Source organism: Gracilinanus agilis, chromosome 2 (genome assembly GCF_016433145.1).
Source record: "Gracilinanus agilis isolate LMUSP501 chromosome 2, AgileGrace, whole genome shotgun sequence".
Lineage (NCBI taxonomy): Eukaryota > Metazoa > Chordata > Mammalia > Didelphimorphia > Didelphidae > Gracilinanus > Gracilinanus agilis.
Window position 1 is genome coordinate 278,262,510 of NC_058131.1, and position 20,347 is coordinate 278,282,856.

Consider the following 20,347-nt stretch of genomic DNA (forward strand, 5'->3'; position numbering starts at 1 on the left):
TAGCTCGTCCTACCCATGAGCAATCAATGGCTTTCCAATTGTTTAGATCCAGTTTTATTTGTTTGGAAAGTGTTTTGTAGTTGTTTTCATATAATTGCTGTGTTTGTTTTGGTAGGTATATTCCTAAGTATTTTATATTGTCTAGGGTGATTTTGAATGGTGTTTCTCTTTCTACTTCTTGCTGCTCTAGTGTGTTGGAAATTTAATAAATGTTTATTAACTGACCTAGAGAAAGCATCTTTTTTTAGAGAACCATCATGGAATAGTGGCTAGACATAGAGTCAGGAAGACCTGGATTCAAATTCCAATTCAGACATATCATCTCTGTATCCCTGGGCGAATCATTTGCCTCTCTCAGCCTCAGTTTCCTTATTTGTAAAATGAAGAAGTTTGACTTAACCACCTTTAATGCTCCCTTTCTCTAAATCTAAGATCCTATGACCTCCTACCAGGCAGGTCCTCATCCAGGACAGAAATTTCCATTAGCAAGACTTTTCTAAAGAGTAATTCATTAAAAAAAAAAAAAAAGTAAACATATATTATACTCTGATCCCAAAAGCACAGGAGTGATGCCCTCAATTCTTTTTGAGAAATATCAGACTTACCATGATCTAGTGACCAAACTTGGCCAGCAGGAGAGAAACTATACCAGTGAAGAGAGAGGAGGACAATTCCTTTGGCTAACTAGAGTAGGGTCTTGGAATTTTTGTAAGGTTTTATAACTAGACAATAAAAAATCAGCAGTGAGTCTTTGGGAAGAAGGGATGGATTTTATCAGAATGAAGTTGGTGCTTCTGTTTGTTCCTTCAGCCCTTTCCTTCCTTCTCATCCTTCTCGAACAGTATACTTAGTGAGACCTTTTAGCCTAGAACCTGACTTCTTGAACACTCTGAACCTCAAAGAATAAAAATGGAAAAAGCCTGAGGCAAGGAGGAGACTACAATTTATGCTATTGGGTTCACAAGCATCCAGCTTCAGCAGTCACACACACAAGTGGGCTTGGTCAAGACTGGGAAACTGTGGAAATGTATTTTCTTTGTCCTTTGTTAGTCATCCTCAGTTTCCTTTCCAGAATTTTTAACTCTTTGAAAGAGCTACCAAAATAAGCCCCACCTCCCCAAACCTTGTCCTGACCCTCATGCAGGACTTCTCTTGGCAATATTTTCTGTCATTATCTCTCCTAAAGCATGCCACCCTCAGACCCATTCTCTAGGCCAGAAATTCTCCACCTGGGGTCTGTGAACTTTTTTTTTTTTAATATTTGGATAACTATTTTTCAATATAATAGGCTAAGCTCCCTTTGCATTTTATCCTATACATTAAAAATATTTATTCTAGGGAGGGTCCATGGGTTTTTGTTTTTAATTCCCTACCTTCCGTTTTAGAATCAATACTGTGTATTGGTTCTGAGGCAGAAGAGTGGTAAGGGCTAGGCAATGGGGGTTAAGAGACTTGCCCAAGGTCACATAGCTAGGAAGTATATGAGGTCAGATTTAAACCCAATACCTTCTGTCTCCAGATCTGGCTCTTTATATAACTGAGCCACCTAGCTGTTTCCATCTATGGCTAGACTGCCAAAAGGGGCCAGAGAAGAGAGAATAGGAATTAATATAAATTAATATAAAGCTTTCTACATAATAAATGTTTTATTGATAATAGGATTATTTGATCCTCATAGTAACTCTGTAAAGTTGGTGTTATTCTTGTGCTTTTGTGGAAATTGAAACAGAGATTTAAGTGAGTTTTCTAGGTCTCACAGATTAAAAAAAAATTTTTTTTTAACCCTTACCTTTCATCTTAGAATCAATACTGTGTAAGGGTCACACAGCTAGTAAGTGTCTGAGAGCAGATTTGAACCTAGGACTTCCCAGCTCTAGGCTTGACTCTCAATCCACTAAGCCACCTAATTTATCTCAATACTCACAGATTTTTAAATGTCGAAGACCAGAGTTGATCTTAGATCTTTCTGACTCAGTGCTCTATCTACTACCACTTAGGAACCATAATACAAAGAAGGTCAAGATTCCCTAGCTATAGAACTTGAGAGGAACTGATACATTCAGTAAGGCATTAATAGCTTGATGTCACCCTTTGTGGGTAGTATATTTGCATTTTAACTGGGATCTTCTATCCCATAATCCAAAGGAGTAACTAATGAAGGGAACATTGGGCACAATGGTGGAGCCAAATGGCCTTTTACTGTGTATAGTATTCTTGGTTGTTCCCAAGGTGAGAATATAGAGAATGGTCCTATGGCCTTGCATATAATGAGTGCTCTTGCCAACTGGACGACTCCCACGTAAGGTCATTAGACAGGAAGATGGCAGCTGCCTGAAATTCTTCCCAATGTGAATCAGTCCCTGTCCAAGGCTGATTACTTCAGTCACTGGCCCAAAAAAGGATTGGGTTTTGTTTGTTTTTTTTTTTTTTTTGTACCCACTTCCCATCCCACCCAAAGAGCAAGTCTTTATGCCTTTTCTGTCAATGGCATTGTCTCTTTACTGAGGTCAAATGAGACTAATCAAAGAAGATGCTTGGCCTCAGGAATTAGCACCTTTGAAAGCTACATAGACTAAGTTCCTATTTACTTGCATGCCCTTGGAATAAATGGGGGGGGTATCTGGAGCCCCCAATGCACCTCTAATCATAATATATAGATAGCTGCTCACACTGGATATCATCTAGATTATTATTCAGTTGATTCATCTGTGTCTGATTCTTTGTGACCCCATTTGGGATTTTCTTGGCAAAGATACTAGAGTGGTTTGCCATTCCCTTCTTGTTTATTCTCCAGTTCATTTTACAGATGAAGAAATTGAGGCAAACAGGATTAAGTGACTTTCCCAGGGTCACACAGTAAGTGTCTGAAGCTGGGTTTGAACTTGGGAACATGAGTCTTTCTGATTCCAGGCCCAGGACTCCATCCACTGAGCCACCTTGTTGACCTATCATCCTGTCATCCAAGTATCCAGAGATTATTTTGCTTATGGATCATCTATGTTTCTTCTTCCCCATCTCACTCAGAAATTTCAGGAGAACAGGCCAAAACTCTATTCCTGGCATACCTTTACAAGAGCTTTGTCCTAAAAGTAAGAGGAGTTTTTGAGCCATCTGAATTTTATCCAGTTATCAAATTGTAAAGGGATAGCATCAGAGGCTTGGCTCAGGTGGAATGGCTGTAACACAGTCCTAAAAGGAGAACAGAGCACCTTTCCCCCTCAGAATGCCTTTCCAGCTACCCAAGAAACAGAGGATCTGCTATCAGCTGAACCCTGGATCATAGAGGTCTTGTTCCAACCCCCTCATTTTTTCAGATGAATCCAGAGGAGTTAAGAAAGTTGCCCAAGGTAACACAGTAAATTGCTGAGGCAAGATTTAAATCTCTGACTCCGTATTTGCTGTTCCTTCTACTGTAAAACTTAAACTTAACTGCTTTAAAACTTCTCAGGCATCACAATTCTTAGCTCCTCCATCATTTGTTCATGTTGAATTATCTAAGAGTTAATTAATTAATGCAAAGGCATTCTTGTTTGTTAGTTCCAAAAGACAACATGCCAATAAGGCTGGTCACCATTAACGTACCCATGCTACAGATGAGTCAGCCTGGAAGAGATGTAGAAGTAGCTGCTACGGGCAAAGAATGGGGCCAGGCTATCTCTGTGAACACAGCTGAATCAGCACAGAAATGTTCCAGTTAACAGGATAGAAAGAGAACCTGTTGGCACTGGGTAAATTGCAGTAGAACCAGAGAGTTCGTTCCAGAGATCTGACTGGTAAATAGTTGGGATTTCTTGGTTCCGCAGATGCTCTGGGCAATAATTGCTTTTCAGACTAGAGCCCCAGAAAAGCTCTTCTAAAAGGAGGCACACCGATGTAGTGGAAAGAGTTAGAATTACTATCTGTGCTGTCCCAAGGGAGTTACTGGCCATCCCTGAGCTCGTTTCCTCACCTATAAAATGAGAGTATTGGACTAGATGATCTTGAAGGGCCCTTTCAGTTCTATTGAAACTAGTTCAATAAAGACTACAATATGGCTCGTTAGATTTGGATTAGTCTCAGAACTGAATCTTCCTTTCTTTTTGGCTTTTTCTGACCTATCTAGTACCTGAAATGGGGGTGGGGGAGAAACATAAGGGATCTTAGTAAAAAGAAAATTTGATTCAATAAATATTAAGCACCTACCATGGACCAAGTTTTATGCTAAGTGCTGGAGACACAAGACTCCCCTTTTTCCCCCCACCCAAAAGAAATCCTGTCCTTAATCAGTTTGCATTCCTTTCATGACTATTATCGCCAGGATCAAATGAAAGGTCCTTTGACATTTAAAGCTTTTTGTGACCTGCCCCTTAGCTTTCTTGTCCTCTTAAATTCTGTTCTCTGCCGCCCACTCTACTGAACAACTTTATTGATTATTTACTGTTCCCTCTCATATAATATACTTCATCTCCTCTCTGTGCCTGGAAATACTCTCCTTCCAAACCTCTAACTCTTAGAATCTCTGACTTCCTTTAAGATTTATCTAGGGGGCAGCTAGGTGGCTCCGTGGATAGAGAGCCAGGCCTGGAGATGGGAGGTCCTGGGTTCAAATCAGATCTCAGACACCTCCAATTTATATGACTGTGGGTAAGTCACTTAACCCCCATTACTCTAGCCCTTGCCACTCTTCTGCCTTGGAACCAAAACACAAATCAAACGAAAGGTAAGGGTTTTAAAAAATGCCTGTCTCTTGAGAGGGCAGTGATTAAGAACACTGGGCCTGGAGTCAGGAAGACCAGATCTTCTAGCTCTGTGTCCCTGGCAAATCACTTAATCTCTGATTGCCAGACAAAATCATCTACTGGAGAAGGAAATGGCAAATGGCTCCAGTATCCTGGCCAAGAAAACTCCATGGATAGCTATGGCCCAGGGGGTCAAGAAGAGTGGGACGCAACTGAGCGACTGAAAAACAACAAAATCCTGTGGACAAAGGACTGTTTTTGCTTTTTTTTTTTTTCTTTTTTAAATCCCTAAGGTTTCACTAACAGAATTCCTAGAAAATAATAAGTGCTTTTAATGACTATTTTGTTGATTGATTCATTGGTGGATAGTGGTAATACCATTCTCCAGGTATGCACATTCCCCTCTCATTCTCCTTTTCTGACCATTCCTTTTCCATTATTCTCCTACATCCCTACCCTCCACGCCCATCACAAGGCTAAATCCGGGCTTAGTCAGTATTTGGGAAGGGCTATGTACTAGACAGCTAGGCTGTACAGCAGATAGTATCAGGAAGATTTATCTTCATGAGTTCAAATCTAGCCTCACTTACTACTGGGCAAATCTCTTTTTTTTTTTTCTTAAAATTTTTTTTAAAACCTTACTTTCTGTCTTGGAGTCAATACTGTGTATAGGTTTCAAGGCAGAAGAGTGGTAAGGATAGGCAATGGGGGTCAAGTGACTTGCCCAGGGTCACACAGCTGGGAAGTGTCTGAAGCCAGATTTGAACCTAAGACCTCCCGTCTCTAGGCCTGGCTCTCAATCTACTGAGCTACCCAGCTGTTCCCACCCCCCCCACCCCCCCCACCCCCGCAAGTCTCTTAACCCTTAGCCCTGTTTGCTTCAGTTTCCTCATCTATAAAATGAGCTGGTAAAGAAAATGGCGCACTACTTTAGTATCTTTGTCAAGAAAACCCCAAAGGAAGTCACAGAGACTTATGTGGGACCGAACTGTTCTGAGAAGCATGGGTTGGAGAGAAAAGACTGGAAGGAATGCAGTTCAATTCTCTTTTTATACTCTACCTCAAGCCTTGCTCATATTATTTATAGATTGTCAAATCTTTATTTGAAGGAGAAAAATAAACAAGAGCTACAACCAGACCTTGGGCACCCATATAACTCCAAAACTTTGGCCTCTCTATGCGCCAGGGAAGAAAAGAGGCAAAAGGAACAAGATACTGGAATTTTGAGCACTTCAGAGAAACTAGAGGTACAAGACTTGTCATGTTTATTGTGTTTATTATTTGTAGAAACCCCAGGTGCCACTTCTACCAGCTGCTACTACCATCCCCTGCTAAAGCTATCTTCTATGTACTCATTTATAAATGTTGCATCCTCCATTAAAATGCATGTCTTGGGGGCAGCTAGATGGCTCAGTGGATAGAGAGCCAGGCCATCCCAATAATTAGGAATGTCCCTGCATCCTGCCCCCAAACAGCCTCACTTTCCTCAACAACCCACGTTGGACCTGTAACTTCTACATTTCTCTAAAACTTTAAGAAATATATATTTTAGATCTTTTCAGCCTGAGTACTGAGAGGTAGGTTGGAGTGCTATAGCCAGCACCAGCCTTGAAGTCAAGAAAACCTGAGCTCTGGCCTCAAAATACTTCCTACCTATGAGACTCTGAGCAAGTCACTTAAACCGCAATTGCCTAGCCCTTACCACTCTTAATATTGATTCTAAGGCAGAAGTTAAGGGTTTAAGAAAAAGCATTAAGACTCGGTACTAAGACAGAAGGAAAGTGGGGAAGAGGAGGAGGAGGAAAGAAGGATGACAACAACCTCTTAACACCTATTGATTTATTACCTTTATTCCACCTACTTTGGGGTCCTCAGAGAAATAGTCATAATAGAACAATCCTTTCACTATCTGGATATTTTCCCCCTAATTAGCATTTCAAGACTGAAGTTTCCCGCCCCCTTATCATTAACTCCTTTAGCCACATCTCTGGATGGGGCTGATTTAGTATCAGCCTTGGCCATGACTTAGCCCCCTAAGCAAGGGGGAAAAAAGGGAAAGAAGGTCCAGACCACTTTGTTCCTGTTTTGTTGTAAATCTTAATCCTCCTGTATGATCAAATCTCTCTATCTGAGGACCACCCATCGTAGTTGCCCAAGCTATGGGTCTTGAGTATGTGTGCTAAATAAACAAACTTGTCTCCTTCTTCCACAGTACTTGTAGCCCCGGCCCTGGAGCCACTTCCTAATGTGCCGTGGAAATTCTCTTTGACATGTAGGCCCAACCTCTGGCACTACATTGGGATACCCTGAAAACTCCCAACAGCTTCACCTATTCCCAAGATTCAGTTTGGGGAATACAGAGAACAAGGGCTCAGAACAGTTGGATGTTCTCTGTGTCCTAAGAAGGATTGTCTATTTCTCTGATACTTGGACCAAGACCAAGAGCTAGCATGTCCTTCAACTCCTCTTTCCTATCACCTAATAAGCCCAGTCACCTGGACTCTTAACTATATAACCCTAATGCCAGCTACTTCTCTTGAAGTTCAGTTATTGTTCAGTTATTGTACAGTCATTTCAGTTGTCTCTGACTCAGTGACTCCATCTGTGATTTCCTTGGCAAAGATGCTGGAGTATTTTGCCATTATTTGTGTGCATATGTGTGTGTGTGTGTGTGTGTGAGAGAGAGAGAGAGAGAGAGAGAGAGAGAGAGAGAGAGAGAGAGAGAGAGAAAGACAGACAGACAGACAGACAGAGGGAGATATAGATGCTTGGGGAGAAGGAGGGAAAGATAGAGATAGAGAGAACAGGGATAAGTGGTTTTCCAATGGTCACCCAGCTAGTAAACGTCTGAGATCAGATTTGAACTTGGGTCTTCCTGACTTCAGATCCAGCACTGTTCTATCCGCTGTGCCACCTAGCTTCACTTCTCTTGAACTCCCGGGAAATTTAAACACTGAAATCAGTGCTGGTATGCATTGGTAGAAGAAGTTTCCTCATTTGAGAGTTCCCTACATTCCTCCCAACCCCCAAAATATTATCCCCTGCATGAATCAGGACATCATTTTATTAACCCTCAAGAGATCTAGCCTATGTCCTCACTCTCTTCCTCTTTCCTCCCTAACAAAAAAATATAAATAGTGTACCTACAACCGAACAACAAAGACATGAATCTTGATATGCATGGAATTACGTACCTCCTTATACTGTTATGTCAAGCCTGATCATTTTCATGCCCTCTCCAGGAATGTGCCAAGAAATGTGCCCGGAAATTTATAAGCTCTTTGGCTAGCTTGGCTGAAAAATTCCTTCAGCAGCTGGATGAAGTCTTCACAGTGGATGATGTCCAAATAGCAAGTAAGGCGCTCTTCCTTCTATCTGTACTTGCAAATGACTCAGGTTTCTAGAGTAAAGGGTAGGGGTGGGCCGTGTTGGTTCTTTCCTTTTCTTTATCTTGCTCTCTTTTAATGATGACACACTGCTCTCAAGTTTTTCCAGTTTGTAAATATGGTATAAATATATCTAGGACTTGAAATATGGATTGATGGGGCAGGATGAGAGGGAGAATGGGGATAAGAGGGTAGCAAGGGAAATTTATTTAACAAATATTAAGGCTATTAAAAAAAAAAACCCAAAACCAAAACCTTACTTCCTAACTCAGAATCAATACTAAGAATTGGTTCCAAGACAAAAGAGCAGTAAGGGCTAGGCAATGAGGGTTAAGTGAATTGCCCAGGGTCGCACAGCTAAGAAGTTCAAATCTGTGGCCAAATTTGAACCCAGAACTTCTCATTCCCAGGCCTGGCTCTATCCATTGAGCCACCTAACTGTGCCCCCAGAGGACTATTTTGAAAATTTTTGTCATATATATTGAATGTGAGACTGCATAAATCTGGTATTGAGAGCGCAGTTGAAAGCAAGATCATAATGGTGTCAAGTTATAGAAATTACAGTGCAAGAAGATCCCTTAGAACAGAGAATATCAGAGATCTTAGTACAATAGGATATCAGAGACCAAAAGGACCAAAGACCAACCTGTCTAGAATTCTAATTTTAAAGATAAACTAAGGCCCAGCAAAGGCAAGAAACCTGCCCAACTTCACATGGAGTTTGGGGCAAGTTTGACACTAGAAGAACCTAGGTTTCTCCACTCTCATCCAGGGAACTTTGCACTATACAACATGGGCATTTCAGTTATAAAGACTGATTAATAGAAGGGAGACACTCCCTAAGAACAAAGAATCTCCCCTGATGGGTACTCTCTCTTAGAAGTTTGCCTTGAAATCTTCTTTTCTTTGGCAATTGGTCCTCTTATTATCAGGTCCCCTTCCAGGGTGGATTAAATAAGATAAAGTTCTTTTATTTCAGCCCTAGAGGACTAGGAGGATAGAGAACCTGAAACTTATGAAATAGTTCCTTCATTCATTCCCCATCTGCTCCATGCACCTGCTATGTGCTATATATATATATACATATATATATATATATACATATATATATATATATATTCTCATTTGATTCTTCAATAACACTGAGCTAGGTGGCTCAATGGATTGAGAGCCAGGCCTAAAGACAGGTGATTCTGGGTTCTAATCTGGCCTGAGACACTTCTTGGCTGTATGACCTTGGCTAAGCCAATTAACTCCCATCGCCTAGCCCTTATTATTCTTCTGCTTTGGAACCAATACACAGCATTGATTCTAAGATGGAAGTTAAGGATTTAAAAAACATTTTTAAATAAAGAAATAACCCTGGGAGGTTGGTGTTGGTCCTATATTATTCCCATTTTAGAGTTGAAGAAACTGAGGTAGACAAAGGGGATAAGTAACTTGCCCAGGGTATCTGGCAATAGAAAAGAGCTTTTTAAAATCAATTTTACAAATTCAGGATTTTTAATAAATGGTAAAATTATAACACTTAGAGATGATGTATAACTGGGAAAGGTAGCTACCATGTTGGATGATAGAATCAGAATTTTAAAAATTCAGATCCCAGGAAGCCACTAATAAGATGAAACAAATAAGAAAAATGGGAAGAATTAAATTTAAGTCCAGAAAACCTCCTTCACACAGGAAAAGGCCATGCAATGATGTTTGAATTGAGTCGACAATTGAAAGAGTGTGCTGTGCCATCTTTCACTTTATTTCCTTCATGAGTTTTTTATTGTACATGTTCTGGCATGGGGAATATGGAAATATGTGTCTCATGAAAGCACTGGTATAATCTAATTCAAATTATTTTACTGCCTGGGGTAGAAGGATAATCTGAATTACAAAAATGTCAGAAAAAAATTGTTAAAAATTGTTTCTACATGTAATTAAAAAAAAAAAAGAAGACAAAGAATAGGCTGCAAAGATTCTGAAACCATAGCATCCAGAGGATTCTGCACTGTTCTGATCACATTTGGACATATCTCCTAATATGAAGAAGGATTGAAGAAACTAAGAGACCCAAGGGCCACCTAGTGAATAGTCGTCTTATATATGAAGGACTTTCATGTGAAAGAGGGACTCAGGTTCTTTTCTACTCATTGGGAGGGTAGAGAACTGGGACTCAAAGTTGTGGATTACATAGAAGCAATTTTGGCCTCCATGTAAGGAGGAAGTTCTTCATCAGATGTATCCCCAGATACACAGCCCAGTGGCTGCTCAGGAGAGAGTGCTCTCCAACTCTACTGTTATTCAAACCTGGAGGGGTAGCGGCAAAAACACTCAACCTTAGAGAGTCTGAGTTGGAGTCTTGGGTTTCCTGTTTCCTTGTATGATGTAAAGAGAGCCACTTCAGTGTCATCTCTAAAATGTGGCTTTCTAGGCAGGTAATGAATTCCAGCTTTAATTCCTATGCTGCTGTGTTGAAGAGGTTTCCTTGCACTCAACGAAGTTCTATTTCCAGCTTGATCTCTGTGATAATGTTGAGGAACTAGAATTTGGCAGAAGTACTCTATGAAAACTGATTAGAGACCAAGGAGCTCCATGTAACAACCAGCCTTCAACAGAGACTCTGAGGAGGTGGAGAAGCCCTGGTCATTCTGGGGGACCATTCTCTGGCCATTCTGCTTGCATTCTTTGAGGGCCAGCTGGAATCAGTATGTGACCATTCATTTTCCTACCTAATATGGTAGGACTTTTCAACCCTCCAAAGAAGATCTTCTATAGTCCAAGCTCCATATCCCCACCGCACCTGTCCCAGAGTGGCTTCTAATCCAGGACTCTGCATTTATTGTATGTTTCTGGACAAGTCAGTTCACCTCCTTGGTAAATAAGCCTTGGTTTATTCATCTGTAAAATGGGAAAAACCTCATAGCATCTATGTCACAGGATTGTTTCTGAGGAAAGTGCTTCCTTTATAAACCTTAAAATGCAAAAAGAATGGAAAATTACTGACTAGTTCAACCTAAACCTGGAGAGGAATTTTCTTTATGACATTCCTAATTAATGGCTAGCTAGCTCTCTCTTGGGATTGTTCCTCATACGGAGCTGCCAGTGAATTGAGAGCCAGACCTTGAGAAGGGAGGTCCTGGGTTCAGATCTAGCCTCAGACTCTTCCTAGCTGTGTGACCTGGGCAAGCCACTTAACCTTCATTGCCTAACCTTTACCACTCTTCTGCCTTAGAACCAATACACAATATTGATTCCAAGAAGGAAGGTAAGGGTTGTTGTTTGTTGTTGTTGTTGTTGTTGTTGTTTTAATCTAATTCTAAATCTACCTCTGCAACTTAAACTGATTCTCTGGGGCTCTCTCTGCAGAATAATTGCAGTCCCATTTTCCCAGGATCATCTGTCAAATACTTAATAATATTGGGTTTTATACTCTCACTCAACAGCCCCAAGTCCTTCCCCCAATCCCAATATTGTCATGAGGATGGGTAGAATATTTCTGCCCATCCATCCCTGTTGGCAGCCTTTTAAGATACCAAAGGGGCCAAGTAGAAGGCTGGAACAGGGAAGGAGCCTCACCAGCCACTCAGTGACAACTCACACACTTACTTACAAAGCAAACTGAACCTCCTTCTTTTCCTTCCAGAAATGGTAGTGTCTGGGAAAAGAAACTGTTACAAATAAAATTGATAGAGAAAGCTACAATTAAAAATATTAAGGGTTTATTGTAATCCATATTGTTAATTAAAAAGAACCACGTGCCTGCAAAGATCTAATTTGAATGCTGGCCATACCTTCCCCTTGGCTGCTTCCTAGCAAAGAGAGTACCAATCAAGTTCTCTCTATTTAAACTTCTCTTTACTTTGGCTCACATCACCACGTAAGAAGGAAGCCCGTTGAATCATGGGAAATGTAGTTTGAAATGAGATCCAAATGTCCACAGGAAGTTTAGACCAGAGACCACAAAATAAGTTCAAGGGTCCCCAAATTTCCAATATCACATTCCCCCCTGAGAGCGGAGAGAGACTGGTCTCCTTGAACACTCTTGTAAACATAACTTTTAAATTACAGAAATTTGGGGATAAAAGAAAAGAGGACAAAAACAATGAACCAATGATTGCTAGCTGCATTGACAAAAAGCCAATTAGAGGCAGTTCCCTTTGGCATAACAGTGTACATTTAAAATAAATGCATTCAACTCCCCATAGTTCAATCAAGTGCACCTCAAAGTTCATTTGGATCTTCATGATCCAGTGAAGGTTCTTCAGGCATCTTCATGGTGCCTTCTCCAAATAGGTTCATTGTCTGGGTTCTAGGGAGATGGCAAATTTCTTATCCTAAAATTACTCTCCAAAGAATTTAAACTTTACTTTATAAATTATAAAACATACATTCCCTTCTGAGGAGAATTTTACAGCACCCATACTTGCCTCCTAGCTAATGAGAAAAGAGGGTCTCTGAAATCAGGCCAGAAAGCTTAGGGACCCTCCTCTGTCTAGTGACTGGGGCCTCCCAGGAAATTCTATTCAAGTAATAAGAATCATATAACTCCTGTTCAAGGTTCACCAGGCTGCTTTGGAAGGAGAGAGAAAGGGATCCAAAGGGAGTTGTGGGGGAGGGCAGTCAGTATCCAGAACACACTACTGTTCTCAGGGTCCAGGCCTTCATCTCCCTGGCAAAGAGGATTTTTCTTCTTTCCAAAAAGATAAAATATGTTTAGAAGGGAAAGTATGACTCCAGGCCTGCTGCCTTCTCATTCAAGGTCAGAGTCAAACTCTGGTGGCTGAGAGCTAAGGACATGCTGGATTCTTTCAAGGAAGTCTATGTGATCTGGGCTTCTTTAAATGGCTTCATCCCAGTTGCTTCAGGAAGTCTTCACAGTAAAGCTGATATGGGGTGCGTGTCACAGAACCCTTGAGGGTGAAGTGGGCTGTTCTCAGGATTCCTGCATAGAGGCCGTTATGATTTACTCAGCCCTTCTTGCTTTAGACAGGCCACAAGAAGGCTTTTGGGACCCTAGCTGAGTGAGGGGGAGCAGTCAGTGGCTCTGACAGTACCATCAGCTTCACTCTCAGACACTGGGTCCTGACTCATTGCTTCAAACACAGCTAGACACTGTGCCCCAACTAACCAGCCAAGGAGGTGGGGAGGCTTAGCTCAAATCTCTGTGACCTCATGTTGACTTAGGATTTGGTCAATATTGATTTTTCTTGGCATCTGGGTAGGTTTTGATCATGGTTCTTTTCCTCTCCTTCTCAAATGGCTTCTTTTTCTTCCTTATGACTTCTAGGGAGTTGTGGGCTCTACTGTCAAAAGGGAGGTGAGTTTGGGGATGATATAAGGTAGATTGTTTTGAGCCAATAACAGGAAGTTAACTTTGGGTTGGAAGCCAACAGTAACTCTGACCAGGGTAGAGCCTGGTCTTAGATCACACACAGACCATTCAATAAAATGAGAAAGTAGTTTAATTAAAGAGAATAGGTTAAAAATGAATGGGATAACCCTCAAGCTAATTTTTCTAACTAAAAACTCCTAAGGATCTAATGTCTCCTCAAGGAGAATCTTCACAGAGTTGTCTACACTAATCCTCTCCTCACTTCCTAGGAAATTCCCAGTCCCTGATCTTGCTAAGCTGCATTAAACTGCCCTTTGTTGGTATTAAGGTACTGGTCTGTGGTAAGCTTGTTGGGGCCCAGGGAAAGGTCCAAGATCCAAAAGGCCCTAGACCTAGTCTTATAACTAGTGCACACAGATGGTTCTGGATTCACAAGGTTCTTCTCCACAGGAAATACAGCAGCCAGATAACAACAAGATAGCACGCAGGATAGGATAGGCTCAGCCAGCCACTCTCCCCAGGACATCCAGAGAGAGAGAATAGCCAACTCCCTCAGTCCCAGTCTAACCCTCCTTATCCAACATTCCAGAATGTTTCTCCTCTGCATCTGTCCCCCTGCAGACCATCCTCTCTTCCTTATAACACTACAGCCACCAGGGTTGGAGTTGATAGACAATCAGTTCATACCAAACCACAGTATGGATGTCAGGTAGCTCATGACTGACTGGTCACTCTGTCCCAGCATCAATGTGGAGGATAAGTAGCTATTGCAACACCCTCTTTACTGTGTCCACACAGATGTGTTATCAGATCTCTAGCCTCCAGCTTCATGACCATTTTGAAGCCTTGATTGAAGTACTCCATATTAAAGAATCATGCAGGAAAAGCTTTTGAATTGGTCTCTCACAGTAAAAAAGTCTTTTCATCCTATCCTTTCAGAGGTCTAAGGTCAACAGAGTTCTTCTGGCAAAAGGTAGCTTGGCAAGATGGCATGTGATGCTGGGTAAAACTATCCATGAAAATCATCAGGTAGCCATCCAAGAGAACTTTGCAGATAGTAGTCACACAGATGTTGCCCAGATTCAGTGGGTCATTGGTTTTCACCTTCTTCTAATCAGCTGCCTTCCACATAGACAGCTCACATCTTCTTGAAGAGGTAGATGATGTTATAGTAGATTCTTGGAAATGTTGCCCCTCTGGCTTCTTGATGCCATGGCCAACACTATGGGACCAGACCACAGGATGGATAAGGAGATTCCACACGTGGCATAAGAATTCATTATCACCATCACCATCCTCATAGAGCAACCACAGTCACCTTCCCCCATCATCACGTCTAACATGGCTATGCATGTCCCAGACACTTGTGTCTTGTCCACCACCTCTACTCACCCTGTTGGAAAGGTGTTGGATGCCTTTTGCCATCTGGATGTGAGAATTTGCCAGGAGAATCTTGGTTCCAACCAGTCACTTCTTAAGTTAACTTCTCTAGTCTGTGTACTTCAAATGAATGTTGCAGGAGCACCAAGATTTTGCCATTGACTGTACATCAGCTGATGGATACATGTCCATAGTGCCCAGGTTATACCAGATGTTGTGGCTGGGGTCATTCTCAAAACCTTCATACCAAAGGAATACCTCATACCTACTGTCTAGGTGCCTGAGGCAATCCAGTAGATGTAATAGGGAAGTACAGCATTCAGCAATTCTTCCCTCCTCATCCTGCTGATCAAATAGTGATATGTGTTTAAAGAAGCTCACAAAAGTCTACATTGTAATTGTATTTCTTCGGGAATTTCCCCTACTCTGAGGAAGGGGGGGGGATGGACAAAAAAGGAGGACAAATTGGGGGAGGTGGTCATTGAAGACAAAACATCTGTGAACAGGAAATGCTAAAAAAGAAAGAGAAAGGTAAATGGGGGAAAAAAGATGATGGAAAACAAAATTAGGAATCAAAATTGTGAAAGTGATGGGATGAATTCACCCATAAAACAGAAAAAGATAGCAAAATGTATTAAATATCAATGCCACAAGGTGCTGACTACAAGAAACATTTGAAGCAGGGAGGTACAGAGTAAAAATAAAGGACTGAAACAAAATCTATGTCATAGCTAAAGTAAAAAAAAAAAAAAAAGCAAGAGTAGCAATCATGATCTCCAACAAAGCAAAAGTAAAAACAATCAAAAGAGATAAGGAAGGAAAGTTTATCTTGATAAATGACACCATAGATAATGAAACAAAACCAGTAGGAATTCCCCCTAGACTAAGCCCAGGACCTGGCTGGCTTGATGCCAGGAGGAAAACAAGCCTAGCCTCTGAGCTGCATTTCTCCCAGCCAGAACTCTCTAGCCTCCAGAAGGAGACACTGGGGCCTGAAAAGAATTTTAATGCTCTGTTTCAACCTTTTCATTTTACACTAGGAAACTAAGATCCAGATAATCCAAGAGAAAAAAATCCAAGGCCACACCAAGTAGTGAGTTCATGGCCAGTAGGAATTGAATTCAAGTACTCATCATGGCCATCAAAACTCACTTTTCCAAAAAGCTTTATGGTTTACAAAACAAAGCACAAGTATTATGATACCCATTTTACAAATGAGAAAACTGTGGTTCAAAGAATCAAAGGGGCTTACCCCAGGTCACATGGTTAATAAGCAGCAGAGCTATGGCCTAAACCTGGGTCTTTTAAGAGGATAGAGTTAATGATTATAGTACTCTTTCTACTCCACTATATAAATTATTACATGGTGTCATCTCTTCTGTCTCTTCCTGTTCCAGAATCAGATCTAGTCAGGCACAAGGCATCTGTCTTAATACGTCGGAAAATTGCTGGACTTCCCTTGGATGATGAGAGAGAAAAGCCACAAGGTGAACGAGGAAACAAGTAAGTTATAAGCCTTTTTTGGACAAATTTTTGAGTTAAAGCTATGGCTGACTCTTCATTGGAGGGAATGGAAAAGGCATGAAAGCCTTTCAAAGGCAAATCTTCCAAGGTTTTCAAAAATGTTTTAATATGGTATATTAAAATTATATCTTTTGACTCCAGTGGTTTTACAGTATTGGAATTAAGCACCAAAGGAGTTTGACCAAGAAAAGAAAATAATCATTTGTCCAAAAAAAAATTCTGATAGTTATTTGTAAGAATAAAAAACTAGAAATGAAACGTGTCCCATGATTGGGGAATGGCCATACAAATGGAATGGAACATTATTGCATTATAAGAAATTACAAATATTAAGTATTAAAAGAAATATGGAGAGGCTTGTGTGAAGTGATTATAGGTCAAAGAAAACAGGAATGAAAAACAATAAACATTGACTTCAACAATTGTAAAGAAGGTCAAGAAAATCAACAAAACAAGGGCAATGTTGTTACTGCATAGAAGTCAATATACATATCTTTAAGGGGATGAGGTTAACAATTAGTAAATAATATGTTAGAAAAAATATAAAATCCTTTACATTTTTGGTGGGGTTTCTTTGATTGGTTCATCATTTCATTTTAACTTTAATTTTTCTTATACATTTTTATATATATCTGACTATCTGTACTTGCCAATATTTAATATAAAATATATTTCTTTATTAATATTAAATTGAGCTGTTATATTTCTTCAGATCACCAAACTAAGATTTCATTATGTCAATACCTCCATACTCCAAAAACCTTGTTTTAATTAGAGGAATTTTCCCAGTCTGTACTAGTTTCTCAGGGTATACTAGTTTTAGGTCCACTGTTAGGTGCTGGCAAAGATGGAATATATATTATTGGCAGCCCATTGTTAGTTAGTGGTGGGTCTAGGCAAGTGCAATAATAATCATGATGGCTAGTATCTTGCCCTTCACCTTGCAAATAGTAAATAATAAGTATTAATCATTGAAGTGAACCGCTATTAGACTGGCACAGTGACTACATATGCCCATCCACTCTTACAGGCAGGGCCCATAACCAATGAAAGATAACACCAAACAAGGTATGGACACTTTGGAGAAATCAGATTTAAAAGATCCTAGTCATTAGCCACAAGTCTCAGCTTTTCAGTTGAATCCCCAAATATCACAGTTAGATTATACAGACTGAAGATAACAAAAAGTATTAGGAACAATAATTATATGACTACATATAGTATCATATTATTATATAGACATATATGTCTTATCTATTCAATATGCCAAACCACACTTGCTATTTGTAGTTAAAGAAACTGTAAATCTTTTTCCGGGAACAAAATTTACTGACCAAGCCAATAAATGAATATTAACCAAAAAGGAAAATTCATTTCTAAGTGTTCAAGCTCTGTTTTGAATAGAAAATTACACATAGTGTTTACTCATTTGCTTCTCTAGCTCAGAGGCTGTTTATTGAGAGGAATCTGGCTTAGCTTTAAAAGCATTTAGATAATGTTTTAGGAAAGGAAGAAAAAATAATTAATTTTTCAGTGAAGTTAGTAAAGAAGGATTTGATTTCCAGATTTAAAATAATATAATAAAATGTTAATTGCTTTTATCAATGCATGAAAACTATATTTGGGTTTCTACTTTTTTTTTGCAGTAGTTGCTTGTAGCTTATCTAAATAATTTATATTGGTATCATAAAAACAATTTACACTAACAATCCCTGATCGGTGGAAAGAATGATGGATTTAGAGTTCCAGAATCTGGGTTCATATTCTAGCTCAGCTACTTTCCGCTTATATTATCTTGTGCAAGTTACTTCACATATATGGACCTCAATTATAAAATGAGAAGAAAGGGCAAATTAAGCTTCAGTACTTACTAGCTGTGTGACTCTGATCAAGTCACTTAAGCCTGTTTGCTTCAGTTTCCTCATCTGGAAAATGAGCTGGAAAAGGAACTGGCAAGCCACTCTAGTGTCTTTGCCAAGAAAATCCCAAATGGGGTCGTGAAGAGTTGGATATGACTAACTAACTAAACAAAAACAAACAAGGGCAGCTGGGATTCTTCCTTTGGCTTCTTATCTAAGGAATATCCAAGGTTCTTCAATATTCAATAAATTCTGGAGGGCAATTTGGAGCTATGCCCAAAGGGCTATAAAATCCTGGGTGCCCTTTTACCCAGTAATACCACTACTAGGCCTGTATCACAAAAATAAATTTTTAAAAAAGTTAGAAAGGACCTACTCATACAAAAATATTTATAGCAGCTTTTTTTTTTTTTTGTGGTGGCAAGGAATTGGAAATTGAAGGGATGTCTATCCATTGGGAAAATGACTAAACAAATTGTAGTATATGATGGTGATAGAATACTATTGTGCTGTAAGGAATGATGAACTGGATGATTTCAGAAAAAGCTGGAAAGACCTGCGTGAACTGATGCAGAGGGAAATAAGCAGAACCAGGAGAACACTGTACATAGTAACAGCAATATTGTGGAATAATCAAATGTGAGAGGCTTAGGTACTCTCAACAATACAATGATACTGGATATTTCTGAGGGAATCAAAGAATGCTATTCACCTTCAGAGAAAGAATTATTGGAGTCAGAATGCAGATCAAAACATACTATTTTTTACCTTAGTTTATTTGGGTTTTTATTTGAGGGTTTTGGTTTTATATGAGCATTCTCTCACAACAATGAACAATTTGTTCTGCATGATAATACATGCATAACCCAAATCAAATTTCTTACTGTCTTCAGGAAGGGGGAGGGAAGAGAGGGAAGGAGGCAATTTAGATCTTATAACTTTAGAAAACTTAGGTGGAAAATTATTATTACAAATAATTGGTAAAATAAAATATCTTTAAAAAAAATGGTTGGATCAGTTCATAGTTCCAACAATAATGTATATGCACCCCTTATAGGTACTTTATACTGACAGAGATCTCATGCAAGTTTTTAACCTCTCACTGCCCTAGACAATTCTATAAACCTATATACTAAGTGTTAATTAAGTCTGCTCAGTGGCTAGAGAGCCAGGCCTAGAGAAAGGAGGTTTGGGGTTCAGAACTGACCTCAGATACTTCCTAGTTGCATGTCTTCTGCCTTGGAACTGATAGTATTGATTCTAAGACATAAAGTAAGGGTTAAAAAAAACAACAACCCTATCCACCTTCCACCTAATTGTGAAGGGCTGTATTATAGGAGGCACCTGAGCATTGCTCAGCACTCCAAGGACCTCTGTGAATCATCATGCAACAAAGCAAGAAGAATAAGAGCCAGGGGGTTACTGTAAACCTTGCCCTGCATCTCAAGTCCTTTTTCAGATTCCTGCCTTTCACATGTAGGTATGCCCAGAAACAAACTGCCAGACTTTGAACCACTTTACGTAGATTTTCCAAGTGACAGAATCATCTTTACCCGCCTTGTTTAAACTGTGAGAGGGAAGAGTGAGGCTTTCTCAAACACTATTGGACAGAAGATCACATATCTACTTTGACATTGTATAATTTAGTTTATTTGAGTCACACAATGAACTAAAAAAGTATACAGGACACAAGTTCACACTGTCCTTAACCATTTTGTTGTCTGGAAAAACGCATTTAATTTATTAGAACAAAATGTCAACTGAAGGCCTTTCCCTGTCTCCCAACAAAGTATTGTCTTGCCAACTTCAGAAGCATATGAGTTTGCTGAAAAGCTGTAGCAAGAGAGATAAAATTGTTCAGTGATCTGATGAATATCAAGCAAAGCTATAAACCAAGAAAGCTCACCAAAGGTGTTTGCACTGTTGTGAATGTCTAGCACAGAGTCCAAATTTAGAAGAGTGATTCCCTGTAGATGGTAACGTTTTTCAGATACGCCTATTTACATATGACATTGCATCAAGCCCTGGAACACTATAGAGCATCCTAAATAATCACTCAAAAGAATTTGGTGGGGCAGCTAGTGGATGAGGAGCCAGGCCTAGAGATGAGAGATCCTGCATTTAAATCTAGTCTCAGACACTTCCTAGCTGTGTGAC

The 20,347-nt window shown here is 39.9% G+C and overlaps 1 protein-coding gene across 1 annotated transcript in view; it reads left to right on the forward strand.

Moving 5' to 3' along the window:
- CCDC180 (coiled-coil domain containing 180) overlaps nt 1–20,347 on the forward strand; it is a 137,967-nt gene that overhangs the window by 110,561 nt on the left and 7,059 nt on the right. The window contains 3 exon segments of the mRNA XM_044659683.1: nt 5,828–5,965; nt 7,961–8,072; nt 16,205–16,310. Of these exon segments, the coding sequence (XP_044515618.1) occupies nt 5,828–5,965; nt 7,961–8,072; nt 16,205–16,310 (356 nt within the window).